Consider the following 21320-nt stretch of genomic DNA (forward strand, 5'->3'; position numbering starts at 1 on the left):
TTAATGTCTGGAATTATATATGCCACTGATGCATATGATCTTTGGGTAGATTTGAAAGAAAGATACAATAAGATTGATGGTTCAAGAATTTACAATTTACATCAAGAAATTGCTTCAATTACTCAATGTGTAAGTTCTGTATCTGAGTACTTCTCAAAATTGAAAGGCTTATGGGCAGAGTTTGAGTCTATGGTGCCTTCTCCTTCCTGCAATTGTGAGAAGACAAAGGACTTTGTAGTGTACCTGCAAACACCAAAAGTATATCAGTTTCTGATGGGCTTGAATGATACATATTCTCAAGCAAGGAGTCATATTCTAATGATGTCTCACTTACCTAGCATAAACCAAGTTTATTCAATGATAATGAATGGAGTCAAAAGGTTGTGTCACAAACTGTTAATGCATCAGTACTGTTAGGAGTAGCACCTGGTGTATATGAGTCTGTAGCCATGTACTCAAGAACTGGAGGTCAAAAAGGAAATATGAGTGTGAAAAGAAGTTATAACAGCAACTATAATCCAAACGCGTATTGTGACAACTGCAAGATGAAAGGACACTTCAAGAAAGATTGCTACAGGTTGGTTGGTTATCCACCTGACCATCCTAAGAATCCTGAGAATAGAAACTATGAGTATAGAAATAACAATGAGAGACAAAACTATAAGAATAGGTTCAAACACAGGAGAACTGGACCTAGTGCATATAATGTGGTTGCAGAAGAAGGCTGGGGTGCACCAGGTTCATCTCAAAATGTTTATGTGCCACCAGGACAATATCAAGTTGTTTATTATTAGCCTCAAATGAGTGAAGGACAAAACTGTCAACAACAAGGTGTTTCAAGTAGTATTTACAATATGGGGCAACCTACAAGTCTGAACAACATAGCCATACCACCTAAGCTGACTCCCGAGCAGTATGAACAGATTTGCAAGATGTTTGAGCAAAATAAAAGCAATGGCGGTGGTGCAGCTGCAGCAAATTCTGTCAACTTAGCAGGTAACAGCAGTGCCCTATTGGTTACAAATGAGACACCTGAGTGGATCATTGACACAGGGGCTACTAACCACATGGCATCTGATGTGGACTTGTTAAATAAAATTACTATCATAAAAAATGAACATCCAAAGAAAGTATTCCTACCAAATGGTGATATTTCACATGTTACCCACACTGGCACCAGCAATATTTCAAATACAAGTACTTTACAAAGTGTATTATTTGTGCCACAATTTAAGTACAATTTACTGTCTGTTTCTAAGGCAACAAGACAGTTAAAATGTTCAGCCTCCTTTTTTCCTTTTTTCCTGATTTTTGTGTATTTCAGGATCTTTACAATAGCAAGGTGAAGGAGATTGGTAGAGAAAGGGGTGGATTATACTTTCTTGTCAGATAAGGATTACCAGGACAAAGAAACAAAAGTTGGAATCTAGCAGCTAACATTACTACAAATACTAGTTCATCATCTAGATTCAATAATAAAACTGTCTGCTTATGGCATATGAGACTAGGACATGTTCCCTTTAATACTTTACATAAATTGTTTACAGGACACAAGAGTGTTGTAGTAGAAGTTCTTAATAAATGCAGTATTTGTCTTAGTGCTAGACAAACTAGGCTTCCTTTTCCTAACAGTACATCAGTAACTGTTCCTTTTGAGCTAATACACATGGATCTGTGGGGTCCTTATAGGGTTGCTACATATGATGGTTATTAATCTTTTTTGACTATTGTTGATGATTTCTCCAGGATAACATGGATTTTTTTGTTAAAACTAAAATCTGATGTTATTGTGGTACTCAAGTATTTTCTTACTCTTGTCAAAACTCAATATGATACTATTGTTAAAACTATAAGAACTGACAATGGTACTGAGTTCATAAATTCTATGTGCAATGAATTGTTTCAAAGCCTAGGCATCATACATCAAACATCATGCTCATATACACCTCAGCAAAATGGTATAGCAGAAAGAAAACTGATGGATATAAATTATTCATGTAATTTCAGTATAAAAGTATAATATTTTAAAATAAAATATGAATAATTTATATCAAATTCTCGCACTTTTCTAACAAATATTGCAGGAAAAAGAATATATGGAAAAAGAGAAGAACCAAGAAATAAAAGTCCAGGAAGGAGGATGTATGCATGAAAACTTCACCAAAGACTATACAAAGTCAAGAGATACAAAGTTATGACAAATTGTCACCAAGATTTCATGACAAATTATCATGTCAATTTCTCACCAAGATTGCATGATAAATTGCCATGTAAAATTCTCATCAAGGATATAATATTATACTGATATTCTCTTGCAATTTCTCACCAAAGTCTTGTAGGAATTCTCCTATAAATAGGCACATGTTTTTTTGTAGAAGAAAAGGAACCCATCTTTCATCCGATTTGCATCCAATAGTGAAGAGGAAACAAGAACTAGTCTTGGTGTCTCTCTTGGCTCTTTCTTGTAGTAAATATATTTTCTTAGTCTTTATTTCTATTTAGTTTTTCTACTCCACAATGGAGTAAGTTTCCTTGGTTGGGATACTAGATGAAGCTTGATGAAGCTATTATAATAAACATTTTTATTTTATTATCTTCTTATGTTGGGATTTTCTCTTTATCATCTTTATACATCAAGGTATTTGATATTAATTATATCTATTATTGGATATAATTATTTCTCTTTACAAAAATATTTATCTTGTTATTTTATTTCTTATTCGGGAGAAGAGAACGATTTAAACAAGTTTATTGATTTAAACGATCTTTATCTTATTTCTTTTAGTCATAATTCTCGCGGAGATATTAACTCAAATAAGTTTATTGATTTAAATGATCTTTATCTTATTTCTTTCAGTCCTACTTCTCACGGAGGGATTGACTCAAATAAGTTTATTGATTTAAGAGATTGTTACACCTCGGAAAATCTTCCGTTGTTGTACAAGTGAATGAACTAGTGAGGAGTACGAGTATACGATATTTCCATGAGAAAGAAATGACATTTGATGACCCTAAGTGAGATTTTAAAGGCATCCGATGTTAGACGAGAAAGTTTCCAAGAGAAGGCAAGGTACGATAGGTATCGGAAAGGAAATACGAGTAACGAGTTAACGAGGACTTAATGATGTCTTGGAGAAGAGTGATAACGTCCCTTAGATCGGTATTGAGGTGTTGAATAAGTGCTAAGAAGGTTCCATAAGGATTGGAGATCAAACGAGTCGACGAAACGAACTTCGGATTTATGATATTTCTATGTTGTTTAAGGTATTTGAGAGTTGAAATACTTGAATTATAGAAGGGTATAGAAAAATGGGTCATGAATGTGGAATAGTGTCATTTTTAGAAATAGCTTGAATTGAGCTATGATTCTTGATGTGTTGTGATATAAATACGTTACGAATGACGTTGAGAACATAGGATAGGCAATGTATGTGAATGAACGTAGTTGTGTATTATGACCATGGGTATGGGTGATTGAAAGTAAATTGAGAAATGTGGATAATGTGGATAAATAATGACTATTGTTATGATATTGTGAATGTATTATTGACGTTTGGAGTTGATATACGTTATGGAGGAATGTCGTATAAATAAAGGAGATGCTGTCCGATTTTCTCTAGTTTTAGTCATATATGCTAGCTATCGATTCTAATAATAGTATGACCTTAATGAAGGTAGAAACGCGATCGTTGAAGGGGAACGTACAAGTGATAAATAGTCGAACGGAAAGGTATGTGAGGCTAACCCTTCTTTCATAAGACATGGTTCTTTGGCCAAACGTCTAAATCTTCTATAAGACTATGATATCTTTCAAATGATTTGATCTTCCGAGCTTGTAAGCTCACGATTCTTGATATGCTACGATTGTACTAAGTTCCTCGCATGACGAGTAAGCCTATAAAGATAGATGTGATGAATGACGATAATAGTGACAATGATATGGATGACGACTATAATGGTAATAGCAATGACGATAACGATGACGATGATGATAGCAATTATCATAGTGAAGATGCTTATGAGCTAGTATGTATATGTATCTATGTATGACTATTATGGAACCCCGAGCTTATGAGGCAGGGTAGGATGTGTAAATAAGTATGTATATGATTATGTAATGCGCGCACACCTCTGCAGATGGTACGGATAACCCTGACGCCTTAGTAGGGCCAGGTAGATGTAACCCTGAAGCCTTGGTAGGGCCAGGTATGTGTAACCTTGAGCCTTGGCTAGCCAAGTATGTATGAAACACCGATCCTTCACGGTAGGGTATGCTATGTAAATACTATGTATATGATATGATGATGTATATGATATAGATATGAGAATGAATACGAATATGATACGATTACGAATAAGAGTATGTACATGTTATGAATGTGAATAAGGATACGTAAATGGATACGGGTATGATTATGGATACGGATATGGATGTATGTACACAAATACGCATTAGAAATGGAAAGTTCGTACAGAAGGTAAGTAAGTGCTTATGACGAAGATATTACAATCTCCCATCTTATGCTATTCTTGATGTTGTATATTATGCTTCTATGTTGATATTGATCATGCTTTACATATTCAGTACATTCTTCGTACTGACGTCCTTTTGTTTGTGGATGCTGCGTCATGCCCGCAGGTACCCAGGGAGACAGACTTGATTCATAGCTTCATTCTCAGAGACTATATAGTAGAGCTCCACTTCATCCGGAGCCATAGCTTTTGGGTACTTATTCTTTTGTGTACATAATTATGGACATAGCGGGGTCCTGTCCCGCTTATGTGATATGTTATACTCTCTTTAGAGGCTCGTAGACATGTGTATACGGTTAGGTATGTCTGGCCTTGTCGGCCTATATTTTGTATATCACTTTGTAGCCTTGTCGGCTTATGTACATTGGTACGGCATAGATGCCAATGATGATATAAAAGATGTTGTTGTCCAATGGGACTAGCATGACGAACGGGTAGAATTATATGTTTTATTATGTGGCTCACCCAGATATAAGTGTAAGTGTAAGCCAAGGGGTGCCCGGGTGGGCTAGCACCGGGTGCTCGTCGCGGCCCCCTAGTCGGGTCGTGACAGAGATCTTTGTCTTATTTCTTTCAATCCTAATTCTCACGGAGGGATTGACTCAAATAATTTTATTAATTTAGCAAAAGCTAATTGAAAGAGGCTTTTGTTCGCTTGGTGCACTCAACTAAGATAATTCTTGTTTGAAGCCATTACTTTAATTGGTTAACTACACTAATAGAAAGAGGTGTTATTAATTAATTATTGTTTAATGTCACTAGTTAATTGTCAATAAATTAATAGTTTAAGCGAGAGTGGTGCTATTAACATATTGTCGTTATGTTGAGTGATTGTATTAGAAATAAGCTATCATTCTTTAAACAGAGAAACAAATAATAAACTTTTGATTTTATTATAATAATTTTATCTTGTCAATTTAAAATATACCAACCTCTATCTTTTATAGAAAATCCAAAAATATTTCTTATTTTGTTATCATAATTTTCAAGACTTTTGAACAACTTCCTTTTCATCAAATTGATCCTCTCAAATAGTAACAAAAATAATACAAATTTGTAGCCTTGGTGGTTCTAATCTCTGTGGAACGATATCTTAAACTTTACTATAATTTGACAGAGTACAAGCAGAAAATAGCTATGCACATTTGTCTCGTCAAAAACACAGGCACATACTAGAGATTACTAGAGTTGTTAGATTTCAAGGCAACATACCATTAAAGTTTTGGGGGCACTATGTAAAAGCTGCTACCTATCTCATAAATAGAATGCCATCAATTGTTATTGGCAACATCTCACCCTATGAAAAGCTGCATAGCTGGAAACCTTCACTTATCCATTTGAGAGTCCTAGGGTGTCTTTGTCATGCTAAGATAGTTCAAGAAACTGATAAACTGATGCCTAGAACTAAACAAGTAGTACATATGGGATACTCAGAAAACCAAAAAGGATACATAGTATATGATCTTACTAATAAAGTGTTTTTTGTGAATAGGGATAGTTTCAGGGAAGATATATTTCCCTTTAAGACAACCAATAGCTAAGCATCATCTAGCTTGTTTATTCCTCCAACTATGGGGATACCTGAGGAAGCACTATGAATACAGCAAAATGGAGTACATAATGCACCTCAACTATCTAATGAACCACATATCACAGAAGGTGTGCATGTATAGCAGCACCAAGATGATCAACCTCAAGCAAATAAAGAAGTGCAGCCACCTGCACATCCACAAAATGATGCAATTATTCAGCAACAACAACCTGTGACAAATGACACAAGAAAGTCCTCAAGAGGCAAACATCTACCTAAATGGATGAAGGACTTTGTATCCTTGAATGTTCATAATAGTGTACCCTATGCTTTAGTAAATTACATATCCTATGACGACATGCATCCTACTTATCAAAGTGATATTGCAACCTTTTCTAATATTGTTGAACCTGCTACCTATGCAAAAGTTGTAAAGGATCCAAAGTGGATAGAAGCTATGCAAGCAGAAATAACAGCACTTGAAAACAACAAAACCCGAGAGGTTTTTACACTTCCTAAGGATAAGAAACCAATTGGATACAAGTGGATATACAAAGTAAAATACAAGGCCACATGAGAGGTGGAAAGATTCAAAGCTAGATTAGTAGCTAAAGGGTTCAGCCAAAAAAAAGGAATAGATTACCAAGAGACATTCAGTCCAGTGGTAAAGATGGTTACACTCAGAACAATCTTGGCAATAGCAAAAGCACTGGCACATCCATCAAATGGATGTGGACAATGCTTTCCTTCAAGGTGACCTTTATGATGATATTTATATGGACCTTCCATAAGTATTTCAAAGCCAAGGGGAGACAAGGTCTAAAACAAGCTCCAAGACAGTGGAATGCCAAGTTGTGTGAGGCACTTTTCAACAACAAGTTTCATCAGAGTCAGTATGACCATTCATTGTTCACCAAAAAGATAGAACAAGGGATAATCACAGTGGTGGTTTATGTTGATGACATGCTAGTGACAGGAGATAATCTTGAGCAAATCCTAGAAACTAAATCTGCTCTTCACAAGGCTTTCAAAATGAAGGATTTAGGGGAGTTGAAGTACTTCCTTGGGATTGAATTTGCAAAAGCAAATGAAGATATTGTCATGCACCAAAATAAATATGCACTAGAGTTAATCTTAGAAACTGGTTTAAGTGCAGCTAAACTAGCAATCACACCTATGGATACTACTATCAAGCTGACAACTAAAGAATATGATGAACATTGCAAACACTCCACAGAACAAGGAAACGAATACACAGATCAAAATGATGAAGAGCTGGCTGACATAGGAGCATATCAAAGAGTTATAGGAAAACTACTATATTTGACTGTCACTAGGCCTGACATTTCCTACAGTGTACAGAAACTAAGTCAGTTTCTACAACATCCAAAATAGTCTTATATGAATGCTGCATTCAGAATCATCAAATATGTGAAAGGAAAACCAGGACAGGGAATTCTACTTTCTAGAAGCAAGAAAGATATTCTAACTGCCTATTGTGATGCAAATTGGGCAACTTGTGCCTTCTCAAGAAAGTCAGTTACTGGTTTTGCAATTAAACTAGGTGAATCTCTGATCTCATGGAAGTCAAAAAACAGCCTACTGTGTCTAGAAGCTCAGCAAAAGCTGAGTATAGGAGCTTGGCTTCAACAGTTGCAGAACTCGCCTGGATCATTTTATTGATCAAAGACTTGGGAGTTCAAATTCAGTTACCAGTATGTATCTGTAGTGATAGCAAGGCATCCCTACAGATAGCTGCTAATCCAGTCTACCATGAAAGGACTAAACATATTGAGATAGACTGTCACTTTGTAAGGAAAAAGATTCAATATGGCTTAATAAAGACTGAATACTCTCAACTTATGATCAACTAGCAGATGCATTAACTAAAGGATTAACCAGAGTACAACATGAGTATTTGGTGTCGAAACTTGGTGTTCACAACATTTTTATAACACCAAGTTTGAAGAGGAGTGTTGACGTACAGTAATCAGTGATTAACTAATCACTATTAGTTAGTTTGTTAACTATAGTTAGTTAGAGTTAGTTACGTTAAGTTAGTTATGTAATCATGATTAGTAGATGCTAGTTAACTAACTCCTTGTATATATATTGGGAATTGTACTCATTGATAGTTAACACAATAATATGAAATGATCATCTCTTTCTCTCTCTAACTGATTTCATCTTCTTCTCCCTTGTTCTTCTTCATTCGTATACATAGGCTTTAGGGTTCTTAATCATGAATCCTTGTTAATCTTCACATGCCCCTTTATCTCTCTATCCTCATATTTTCTTTCTTGGCTAAGGACTTCAAATTGCAGTCGATAGTTCTCTTTCTCCTTTTATTCACTGACATGAGGTGCCAACTCGTATTATCAAGTAGGCGCACGTTTGGATACAAATCTAGTGATATTTGAAAGAAAAAAAAAAGTAAAGTTTAAAAAAGGAAATTTAGAAGTTGAAATTGTGTTTGGACATTTATTTTACTTACAAAATATTGAAGTTTTGTGAGAAGAAAGATATATACTTGAAAAATTGGTCTGGTTTTTTCCAAGTTTGGAGTGAAAAAAAATTAGAAATTTATGTCCAAACGGGTCTTTATGCCCCTGAATAAAGAGTGACGCGTTCCAAACAACATAGTATTCATATTAATTTCCTAAGACTTGTATAAGTAGGTATTTGGACATGAATTGTATGTATTTGAAAAAAATAAGAAGTAAAATAAAATTGGAAAGAATATTTGAAGTTGAAGTTGCATTTGAACATGCAGGTTAGTCGAAGAAAATATTGAAACAATATTGTACTTGAAAAACCGGTCTGCTGTAAAAAAAAATATGGAGCAAAAAACTGATACAATATATAACTAAATAGATTTTTTATTTTAAAAGAAAATTAAAAAAAATCTATGTCCAAAGCCCAAACGGGCCCTGAATACCTCACTCTTATCCTTAAAACAAAATCTATATCTATATATCAAATAAAGCTCAGCATAGACAAAATGATGTGACACCTCTCTATGACCACCATTCCTATTTATCTTTTTTCTCAAATTTTGACATTTTAATTCATTTTTCAGGCTAAAAAATTAGGATATTCAAGAGGTTACAATGTATGTAATGACAAAAGTTAAATACATTCATGACATTACAATGAATAAATGTTTTATGGAAGTTGTTAAATTAGGCGTAAAGACATAAAATGCTTACTTAATGAAAGAAAAAATTCGATGAATGCCTGTCCAGGCATTTCATATTACTTATGGAGAGAGAAGAATGCCTAAAGTCTCCAACCTTTCGTACTCCTTATTGAAGAGGAAAAGCCTTAAAGTCTCCGGCAATCACCATATCTATATATACCACAAACTATACCAATATATACCACAAATAAAGATATGAAACAATTCAAATGGAGAATCAATTATTTTATATATCCATATAAAATTCAGCAGTCTGGTTGGAAAACACATATTTGCTGTCAATGGTCTCTGACTATATTTATTCCCTCACATCATTTGGCACTCCTAAAGAACTTAAAGAGGAGATTTAGAAATTTTCCTTGTATTCAATCAATTAATCTGTACAATGCAACCACTTATTTATACAAATTTCTAGGGACTCAAATGCTAAATTCATATACTATGTAACTAACTAGTCATTATTTTGTACAGTTTATAAAGGAATCAAAAGTGCCATTTTTTCTATGTAATTATGTACACAATAACTATTCTATGTATCCTCATCATGTGGGCCTTTGTATTTCTGCTGATAGAAGTGTGTTTGTTGAGGCCCAATAACTTGAGAATGACCCAATGCTTTCATCCGTTGACAAAGGCCCAATCTGCCCAGTCTGTTCTTTTTTGTTTTTCTTCTTCGACAAAACCAAAGATCAACTTTCTAAGACTTTGTTTGCTTTCTTCGTTTCATCAATATTCAAACTTCCATTGTTGTTATGTGATATATGATGAAGATGAAGGTAAAGTGAAGGAAGTTTCTCCAACATCCCCCCTCAAATTGGAGGGTAATGAAGAGACACCTAATGTGCCCATTAGATTTCGATGAGAAACTCCAGAAAGAGGTTTGGTGAATAGATCGGCTATTTGAAGTTTAGAAGGGAGAAAAGAGAGGGAAATCAAACCGGATTAGAGTTATTGATGCATGAAATGACAGTCAAGTTCGACGTGTTTGGTGCGTTCGTGAAAGACGGGATTTTTAGCTATGTGGATGGCGGCTTGACTGTCGGAGTAAATGGCAACTGGAAGAGACGGTGAGACAGATAGATCTTGAAAAAGACGTACAAGCCATGTTAGTTCAACTGTCACTTTCCTCATAGAGCGATACTCTGCTTTGGCAGAGGAGAGTGAAATGGATGCTTGTTTCTTTGATTCCAAGAAATGGGGGCACCACCAAGAGTTATAAAGAAACCAGATACGGATTTTCGAGAATTAGGCATGAAGCCCAGTTTGCATCGCAAAATGCAGTTAAAGAAAATAAGAGATTTGCTGAAAGAAAAATCCCTTGTCCTGGATCTAAAGAAAGGTACTTAACCACTGTGAGAGCTGAGGAAAAATGAGAATAAGAGGGTTACTGCATAAATTGGCTAAGTTTCAACACTGCAAAAGCAAGGTCCAGTCGAGTATGAGTAAGGTCATTTAATTTTCCAACTAAATGTCTATAAAATGTAGGATTAGACATAAGATCCTGATCATCTCCATGTAATTTGTGTGCAGGGTCAAGAGGTGATGAAACTTTGGGCAAGTGAGAACAATCAAATTCCTGCAACAAATATAAGGTGAACTTTCTCTGACTGACAATGTAACCATGTTTTTCTCTTAAGACTTCCATGCCCAAAAAATAATGGATGTTCCCTAAATCTCACTCGAAATTCAGAACTTGAGAAAAGTTTAAGTTGGTCAATTTCATGAATGTCATTTCCTATGATGAGTATGTCATCTACATACACAGCTAGGATAGAAACAAGATCACCAGTTTGTTTGACAAACAAAGAGTAGTCATTTAGGGAAGCTGAATAACCTTTAAATCTGAGTGCCCCTGCAAGCCTAGCATACCATTGTCTAAAGGCTTGCTTGAGGCCATAAAATGATTTTCTGAGTAAACAAGCATGATCAGGACTCGGAGGTGATAATCCAGCAGGGAACTTCATGAACACCTATTCTTGTAAATCCCCATGTAAGAAAGCACTATTAACATCTAGTTGAGATACTTTCCATCCCTTTTTGACTGCTACACTAAGTAAACATCTAGCTATGGTCATTTTTACCACATGAGAGAAGGTTTCAGTATAATCAATACCTTCTCTTTGGATATCCCCCATCACCACCAACCTGGCTTTTAATCTTTCAACACTGCCATCTGAATTATGTTCAACTTTGTAAACCATTTTCAAGGCAAAGCTTTCTTTTCTTTAGGTAAAATCACCACATCCCAAGTGTGATTAAGCATAAGAGCTTCTATCTCTGTATCCATAGCTTGTTTCCAACCAGGAGGGGCAGATGCTTGTTGGAAACTGGTTGGTTCTGATAAAATAGATAAGGAGTATAGTATACTTTGGTTGTTGGGAGAAAGGGGATCGAAAGAAAAGACACTAGGTTCTGTTGGTTGAGAGAAAAAGGAATAGTTAAGATTAGTGAGGTAGATAGAATTATAAAATTAATCATCCAAATATGCAAGTCTATGATGGATTCTAGTCCTTTGTCTGACTGGAATTGAAGTATTTTGAACTACATCAGGATTTTGAGGAAATGGAATGGGGTTATGAATAGGAATGGAAGAATTAGAAGGAGCAGGGGAAGAAGTAGATACATCATGCTCAGGTGAAGGAGTATGAATGATGTGAGAATCAGGAAGATGAGAGGTGGTAGTATTGAAAGGATCTTCCACGTTTGGTATGGACTGATGAGAGTGAACAAATAAGAGGGAATATCATGAGAAAACAAGAAAGGAAAATGGTGTTCATGAAAATGCAGATCTCTAGAAGTAAAAATCTTTCTAGACTTTAGATCTAGCAATTTGAATCTTTTTTTATCATGAGGATAGCCTAGAAACACACAAGGCTTAGCCCTATCATCAAATTTCCCTCTACCTTGAGTCAAAGTAGAAGCATAGCAAGGACATCCAAAGGATTAAAGTATCTGATAGTTTGGCTTCCTTCTAAATAGGATTTGATATGGTGATTTCCCTTTGAGAACTCTGCTAGGTAGTCTATTAATTAAATGTGTAGCAGTTAAAACACACTCCCCCCAAAAAGAAATAGAAACCTTAGAATGAAAGAATAAGCTCTAGCAAGTTCCAATAAGTGTCTATACTTCCTCTCAACAACCCTATTTTGTTAAGGGGTAGCAGTACAACTCCTTTGATGGATAATCCCCTGATTATTGAGAAAAGCAGCTTCCTGGGAACCTCTTCCCAATTCCAAAGCATTGTCTGATCTAATACATTTAATTGTGACCTCAAATTGTCTTTCAACCATTGTAAGGAATGACTTTAAGACAGGAAAAGCATTGCATATAGTAGTTAAAAGAAAGGTCCAGGTTCCTCTACTGTAGTCATCTACTATAGTAAGGAAATATTTGTAACCATTGTGAGTAGAATGCTTTTATGGTCCCCAAGTGTCTATATGAATAAGCTCAAAAATTCTTTTAGACCTTATTTCACTGATAGGAAAAGAATTCCTTGTTTGTCTGGATCTAGGACATATGTCACACACATATTCAAAATTAGAAGGAAATGGAATGAAACTTAACTTTTTAATTACTTAAAAAGGCAAATGCCCAAGTCTTACATGCCAAAGCTTTACATCAGAAATAGCTGAGGCATAAATTGGAAAATGAGAAAGACTTCCTACATGATTGGAATTGCTTCCTTCTGGTAAATTAAAAACATCATGATTGGTTAAAACCTTAGGACTGGAAACTCTAGGTTGCAAAAGATAAAGTCCATCTCTGACTTCACCAAAACCTTCTACCCTCTTCAAAGAAAGGTCTTGCAAGAGACACTTTAAAATGGCGAAAAAGATATAACAATGGAGTTGAACACAAAGTCTGTTTACTGAAATTAGATTGTATTTAAAATCAGGGACATGAAGCACATTCTTAAGAGTGAGATTGGGCTGAATAGGTACACTTACTGTATGTGTGATACTTAACCTGAAAGAGTTAGGCCAAGTAATGTTTATAGGAATAGGAAGTGCAATTAAAGAAGAAAAGGATGATGAATCAGAACACATCTGCTCAGAAGCACCTGAGTCTATTATCTAAGTTTTAGTATCATAAACAGATAAGCAAATTCCTGAATATTTAAGTACTGTACCAGCAGTTGCATTAGTATTAATCTCTGAACTAGATCCCATCGTTTTCCCCATCTGAAATTTTTTGAACATTTGTGCAATTTCTGTGCACTGTTCCTTGCTGAAATATTGGCTGCCATTGATTACATCAATGTTGTTCCCTTAGTGCTTTGAATCTCCTCAACACTTGTTGCAGTATTTGCTTTGACTAGTCCTAGATATTCTTTTGAATTAGTAAACTCAAAGTCTTCAGGGTAACCTATGAGCCTATAACAGTCATCCTCAACATGTCCTGTTTTGAAACAATTTGTACAGCTCACATTTGGGTTATACTTTGATCTTCTCCCTTTGAATTTTCTTGGTCCATTTACTGATTTCTGAGAATATCCACTAGGTCCATAGATACCAGGTTTTTGAGTTTGATATCCAACTCTGTAAGGTTGAGTTGGTTGCTTTCCAAACCTGTGAGGTTGAGTTGGTTGTCTTTGAATGCTCTTCCCTTTGTTTGCTACCATGAATGAAGCTGAGTCAATAGGAAACTGTGTATTAGCATAATTTTCCCTCTGATTTTCATCTTGTAAGAGAAGGGAATAAGCATATTCCATCTCAGGCAAAGGATTCATCATCAAGATGTTTCCTCTTGACTGTGCATAAACATAATTCAATCCCATCAAAAATTGTATTAATCTCTGATCCTGCATTGATTTTGTCAACTTTCTCTTCCCATCACAAATGCATTTACAAGTGCACACCACATCTGAGTTTAGAGAATCTAGTTCATCCTATATTCTCTTAATCTTTGTGAAGTATCTTGATATGTCTGCCGATCCTTGCACTAACATGCTTAGTTCCTTTTGATGGTGAAACAACTTTGCCCCATTTGATTTTTCAAATCTGTGTTCAAGGTTGTCCTAGAGTTTTTTAGCTGATTTTGAAAAGATTACACTGTCCCTAATATTTTGGGACAATGAGTTCAGCAACTAAACAGTGACCATGTCATTACATGAGCTCCACTGCTCAAAATTAAGAGAGTCCAGATTTAGGGTCTTACAAGTCCCATTAATGAAGCCCAGTTTCTTCTTTGCTAAAAGAGATATCAGCACAGATCTCTTCCATCCTGGGAGTCCCTTGCCATCAAATATGGTGCTTGCAAGGTTTATCCCAGGAGTGTCTGAAGAATGAAGATAAAAAGGGCTACTGGAATCAGCTTGTGTGGTATTTCCAGTTTGTGAAGGTATGGGGTTTGTATTTCCTTCAGGCATGTTGAAATGAGATTGATTGATTCAGGAAAATTAAAAGCAAATGAGTTGGATCGAGCTCACTGCTCTGATACCATGAAAGAACTTGAATAGGAGATTTAGAAATTTTCCTTGTATTCAATCAATTAATCTGTACAATGCAACCACTGATTTATAAAAATTTCTAGGGACGCAAATGCTAAATTCCTATACTATGTAACTACTAATCATCACTTTGTACAACTCATAAAGGAATCAAAAGTGCCATTTCTTCTATGTAATTATGTACACAATAACTATTCTATGTATCCTCATCATGTGGGCCTTAGTATTTCTACTGATAGAAGTGTGTTTGTTGAGGCCCAATAACTTGAGAATGGCCCGATGCTTTCATCCGTTGACAAAGGCCCAATCTGTCCAGTCTGTTCTTCTTTGTTTTTCTTCTTCGACAAAATCAAAGATGAACTTCCTAAGACTTTGTTTTCTTTCTTCGTTTCATCAATATTCAAACCTCCATTGTTGTTGTGTGATGAAGATGAAGGTAAAGTGAAGGAAGTTTCTCCAACAGATATTCAGAAGATGATCGACCAAGACTTATTCAAAATCTAGACACTCTTTTTCCCTCTCTTCTTTTTTAGTTTCCAGAGTCCTCTTCAGGCTTATGAAGTTCTTCCATATACTGGTTTCTCAATCAATACTGAGTTCAACAGCTTGCTTTTGTTCTAAATAATGGTGATATCAAATAATATTTGTAGCACTAAATTAATGAATTTGGGATAATATATCCTTTTAATTGAAGTTATAAAAGAATTATTAAAAAACAAAAGCTATATAGAGTAGTTTAACATTTTAGGTTATTTTCTCCATTGACTAATTGTTTTCTTCAGTTCTTTTTGATAGCAAAGATGTTTTTACACATGTATTTCTTTATGTTTCTTACTTTCTTCTTTTCGTGGTCATGGTAGAACTGTGAAAGTATTTGATCTCTTGATGGTTACTTTTGATATACACAAATGTACATTTCATCTTTTTCTTTCTTTTAAAGTTTTCCCCATTTATTTTACTTTAAATAAATGGGTTTTTGTCACCTATATTCATTTGTCTTAAAATAATGGATGAGAAATGTTTGTTTGGTAAGAATCTTTTCCAATGTTTAGTGGATGGACGATGTATAAAGCTTTAAAACGTATATAATATTTTAAAAGTGGGTTCTCTTTAATCAATTGTATTGGATATTTCAATATTGCAGTTGTATGCGGTATTCAAATATTGAAAAACTTATGCACAAAATTTGTTAGTAAATTTTTTTCGTCTACAGATGCTACTCTTTAGACCCTGATTACAAATAATATTTCTGTCTTTTAGACTACTTACTTAATTAGTAGAATTAAGTTTCATTATAAAATTTAATAACAACAGTTATTTAATCATTCTTTTTATGACTCTGCAAGGTGATGTAGTATCTCTCTTTGGCCCAAAAACACATTTATCGGTTTTCTTCTTTTTAACCTTTTCTCTATTTTTTCCTCATTTATGCGTTATGTTTAAAAAAACTCAAAAGTCACTTCTTTTAACTTTCTTAATGACGTTAAAATACTATGATTAAAACCAAACAATCATTTATTATGACTCTCTTAATTATTGTGAAAAACTTCAACATCCCTCATTTAATTATCCAAATAACACATCTATGTTAAGAGTGGTCCCTGGATACATAAACCATTTTTCTTTCTAATAAGGTAAATGAGGTGTAAACAAGAGTCATATTTTTTTTTCCTTTCCCTTTCTGTCATAATGAATGTGAATAACCAATGATGGTTGTGGTGTAGTGGCTGGTACTACTCTATCCTTAACCAAAGTCTCGAGTTCGAGCCCTTTTGGGTACGGAGTCACCATTGTTAGGGAGTGCTTTTGTTACACCTCGAAAATTTTCGCATCGTTTACGTTGTGAGTAAACTAACGCCAGCTCGGAGAGGTCAGGGAACCCTTATAAGGTTAAGGAATTCTCTTAACAAGTATTAAGCAAGTGTCTAAAGGTTCCGGGATCAAGCAAATTGAAGAAAATAAGTTTGTCGAAAATTTGATAGAATTTTGAACAGAAATTTTGTGTCAAATTTAGAAGGGTATATCTCCTAGAATACGAGGAGTTACGGAATCCATAACCAATGTAAATTGAAGTTCATTGAATCTAGTTTCTAATGCAACAAATTGTTCGTCGATCTGACATCGGAGTAGAAAGTTATGGCAGTTTGAAAATGGGCTGACAGAGGCTCTTCGCGAATGCGAGCTAAAGGCCTTGCGAACGCAAAAGCCAATTTTGGAGTCGGTGGAATCGACTTTCAAGGGGTATAAATACCCCCCCAAAACCCCATATTTTCATCATTCTACACCCTCATGAATTCTAGAAACCTCCTAACACTTCCCCCTAAACACTTATAGCCCATTAGCTCAAGAATTCAACAAGATTACGCTAAACTAGTCCGTGGAAAGTGATTATTCTTGCTTCTACGTGATGTTGTGGTGAGTTTGGTTTTGAAACAAGTTGTGTGAGTTGAAGTTCTTCAAGTATAAGGTATGTTTTTCATCTTGACTTTGATATTAAGTTGTTTTTAGAGGATTTTAATGGTTTAAAGTAAAGGAAAACATGGCATAAAGGTCGTAGTTTGATATGTTGATGTTGCTAGCCTATGGACTGATTTTCGAAGGAAGTTTCGGATGGATTTGTATATGCTCGTCATGTAATATCTTGATTATGTTGTTGTTGATGTGTTATTGATGTTTGGGAGTTGTTTTGAAAATTGGAGGAAGTAGATGATATCGGGGAAATGCTGTCCGATTTTTGTTAGCTTACCAATTAAAGTAGTTTGATCTTCTAAGCGTTTCAACGACTTAACCTTGGTGCGAATCATCTTAAATGTAGATTTGCAAGTTCGGGAGGATAAGCATTAAGTAGTTAGGGAGACGACAAGTATGTTAAGGCTATCCCTTTCTTTCTTAAGGCATGATCCTATTGTTATGAACTTTCACAAATGATGTCCATAATGATTCCTCTCACAGAAATGCTAGAACCTTACATTCTTGATGTTCTTATGATATTATTGATGTTGGTCTCACCTTATGATTATTGTTCCTTCAAGGTGAGATTTGCCAATGATGTTAGCTCCATAATGGAAATCGGAGGTTTACCGACCTTACGTCACTCCGATGAATTTAGAAATGTGTTCTTAAAGAATGTTTTGTAGGACATGAATAGTGAGCTAGTAGAAGATCCCAAATGAGGTATTTAATGCTAGAAGAGAGGTTTATGATGTAGCTCAAGATTTTTTTAAGGTTTAGTTAATCGGGAAGAAGTCCTAATGGCTCAGAAATATGCTTATAAGTCTTATGTGATCATGTAGGCATTAACGGATAAGTGATGACCATGAGAAGAGCTTAGAAGCTAATAGGTAAAGAATGAGTACTAGAAGTATATCAAAGGTACCTATAGGGGATATTTGGATCGGGCTGCACGTTCCGTAGCACATGTATTCATATTTGGATCGGGCTGCACGTTCCGCAGCACAAGTATTCATATTTGGATCGGGCTGCACGTTCCACAACACATGAATTCATATTTACCACTGGTCTGCAGCCAGTCGGGCAGTTATTACCATCGAGTTACGGCCGGTTGGGCAGATATGTATTTACCACCATGTTATGGCTGGTTGGGCAGTTATTACCACCTAGCTACGGCCGGTTGGGCAGATATGTATTTACCACCATGCTACGGCTGGTTGGGCAGTTATTACCACCGTGCTACGACCGGTCGGGCAGTTACCACTGATCAGTTGGGCAGTTAGCACCAAGACGATAAGTAAGTTAGAGACACAGTATTGTACATAGATGTAGTTAAATATATGAGGGTATAGAGAGATATGCATACTAGATTCTCATTGGTAAGTCAGAAGTGCCAGGTTGATTCTTATCCTTCTTCTTTGCAGTATATGTTTATTATGTTACATTTTCTGCCTTACATACTCGGTACATTATTCGTACTGACGTCCTTTTGTTTGGGGATGTTGCGTTCATGCCCGCAGGTATAGACAGACGAGACGAGGACCCTCCACAATAGGCTGCCTCCAGGTACCAGTTTTGATTGGTGAGCTCCACTTCTTCCTGGAGCATTGCCAAGTCTGGGTTTGTATATGTATTTGTGTGTAATGGGTATGTCGGGGGCCCCGTTCCGACTTATGTACTTTGGTCGTGTTCGTAGAGGCTTTGCAGACAGTTTCCTGTATATAGCTTAGTCATGCCTTGTCAGTTGCTATGTTGGCATGGTGGGCCCATTGTACATATATTTATGCATGATATTATATTTATAGCTGGCCTCTTTGGCCTTATTTTGCCATTCGAGACATAGATGATGCGAGTTATAGTTTGGTTCGCTCGGCCCCAGTAAGGTGTCGGGTGCCAATCACGCCTCACCAAGGTTAGGGTGTGACAGCTTTGCCCCCTAAAGTGGAACTATCCGACACGAATCTGGATTAGTTGGGCCCCAATGCGGATACCGGATACCGGCTGGGAAACCAAAAAAAAAAATAATGAATGTGAATATATGATTAATGTGTATTAATCTTATTATAATTAAAAGCAAAAAAAAACGTTCCCTTTAATTTCCCCACGTCAAAGGTGGAATTATTTTTTGGAGAGTTATTACCCCAATTTATATTTAATAATTACCACAATAATATTGCGATAATCATTGTATTAATGATGTTGCTAAACGCTTCCACTGCCCTACATATTGAAAATATATATATTTAAGGGCAAAGAACTGATCCTACTCTTGGTATCTTTTCTACATCTTCGACACTACATATATGCACGTAGTCTTTTCGGAAATCCAATGCTTTGTCACTCTCTGATAATCTCTATAGATTTAATTAGTAAATACCACACCAAGTCACTAAATGGTATCATGACTTATCTTTTGCATTTCACTTTGTTCATGTGTTTCAATTTTTGATTTTTTTTTTCAATTATAAAAGTATAATCTCCATGGTAATGTTTCGCTATCGAAGCTTAATTCCCTCTCTTTGCAGTGCTCTCTTCAACACATACTCATATGAGAATGAGAGTTGCTATCTCTAACATTAGTGGATATGACGCGATACAATACGCATTAAATGAGCCTCATTACGGGCATCGAATACCGGAGAAACCCAAAGAAAAAAACTCTCTAACTTTTAAATTTCATGCATAACGATGTTAGAATATAATTCAAGTATTTTTCTCACCCATATTTGCCTCAAATATATCTTTATAATTCTATATTTATTTTCATTGTAGAATCGTTTATACATAAAAAAAAGTAAGGTAATTTATGATCAAGTAAACTTAATGTTGTTGTTGGTTGAACCAATAGTATTGCTATAATATTTATTGAATTTAGCTTGTCCTTTGATTCTTGCTACTATATGTTATTTCTTGTACTTCGACTGTCTTATTTATCTGTAGTAGCTACTGCTTCTTTCTCTCAGACTGCTCTATCATGACTTTTTCGCTTTCTTTATTTTTCATTTTCATTTTGCTTTAAGCTGCTTGTGCTTATCTGACCTTTTCTCGTCCTGTTTTCTCTTGAGCCGAGGGTCTTTCGGAAACAGCCTCCTTATCTTCCGAGATAAGAGTAAGGTCTGCGTACACTTTACCCTCCCCAGACCCCACATTGTGCGATTTCACTGGGTATGTTGTTGTTGTTGTTGTTATTTGTTGAATTTAGCATGAAGCTACGACAATTAGATGGTCAACTTACTGGAACTTTTCATATGAACTTTTTATGTTTCCTCCTTCCGATCGGTAGTTTTAAGTTGAAAATTGTAGCTTCGTAAAAGCTCTTTAGCACTTTTTCGAAATAGATAATCTCACGATCGGGACTTAATTTATATTTCTCTCTTTTATTAGACTATATTTATCAAATAAAAACAGATAACCGCGTGAAACTCGGACAAATACACTAGCCTAGAATCAATTCGAAACGGGTATGTAGTAAAGTCAGTTGACTTTTTGACAAGGTTTAATTTGACGTAAGATTATTTAAAAGGAATAATACATAAATAGGCCCTTAAACTTGGCCTTCGCTGGCAAATATGCTCTTCAATTTTGAGTGTGCACAAGTAGTCACCTCAACTTGCATAAAGTTAAACAAATAAACACAAATGCTGACGTGGCATTGACGTGGCCCTCCAAAATTTATGTGTCACGTCAGCATTTGTGTTTACTTGTTCAACTTTATAAAAGTTGAGGTACCTACTTATGCACACCCAAAGTTGGAGGGCATACTTATCAGTTGAGACCAAATTTAAGGGCCTATTTATGTATTATGCCTATTTAAAACTTTATATTCTTTCACATAATAAATGCAGCAATGAAATGAATGATATGAGTCAAACTCCTAATTTGTCGGTGAGGATGGTTGCTAATCTCCATGGACGACGGATATTATACTTAAATTATCAAGGGGACTCTAAGAAAATGGAAAATCTGAGGTATAAGAGTAGTATAGGCTCAAATCTAGCATGATATAGAGCCCGTTTTGATTGGCTTATAAGTTGCTTATAAGCTGTTTTCAGTTTTTTTGAGTGTTTGGCTAGCCAGCTTAAAGTCATTGCTTTTTTTTGCGCGGAGTGCCCTTCTTTTGGGCTGGTCTTTATATTTTGCCCTTCATTTATTCCTTC

General features: G+C 35.5%; 1 protein-coding gene across 1 annotated transcript; it reads left to right on the forward strand.

Moving 5' to 3' along the window:
* The first annotated feature begins 854 nt into the window (after window positions 1-854).
* On the forward strand, window positions 855-7459 carry LOC132631316 (uncharacterized). Its single transcript, XM_060346902.1, has 5 exons — window positions 855-1197; window positions 1548-1674; window positions 5651-5945; window positions 6207-6620; window positions 6749-7459. The coding sequence occupies exons 1-5, from the start codon at window positions 855-857 to the stop codon at window positions 7457-7459; spliced, it is 1890 nt and encodes a 629-aa protein (XP_060202885.1).
* The last annotated feature ends 13861 nt before the right edge of the window (window positions 7460-21320 follow it).

The sequence above is a fragment of the Lycium barbarum genome, chromosome 3 (genome assembly GCF_019175385.1).
Source record: "Lycium barbarum isolate Lr01 chromosome 3, ASM1917538v2, whole genome shotgun sequence".
Taxonomy (NCBI): domain Eukaryota; kingdom Viridiplantae; phylum Streptophyta; class Magnoliopsida; order Solanales; family Solanaceae; genus Lycium; species Lycium barbarum.

Coding starts and splice junctions, on each gene's coding strand:
- LOC132631316 (XM_060346902.1), top strand. CDS start 855: ATGGGGCAACCTACAAGTCTGAACAACATAGCCATACCACCTAAGCTG. Junction 1,198..1,547: donor CAGCAATATTTCAAATACAA/GTACTTTACAAA, acceptor AATTGTTTACAG/GACACAAGAGTGTTGTAGTA. Junction 5,946..6,206: donor TGATGCCTAGAACTAAACAA/GTAGTACATATG, acceptor GTGCATGTATAG/CAGCACCAAGATGATCAACC.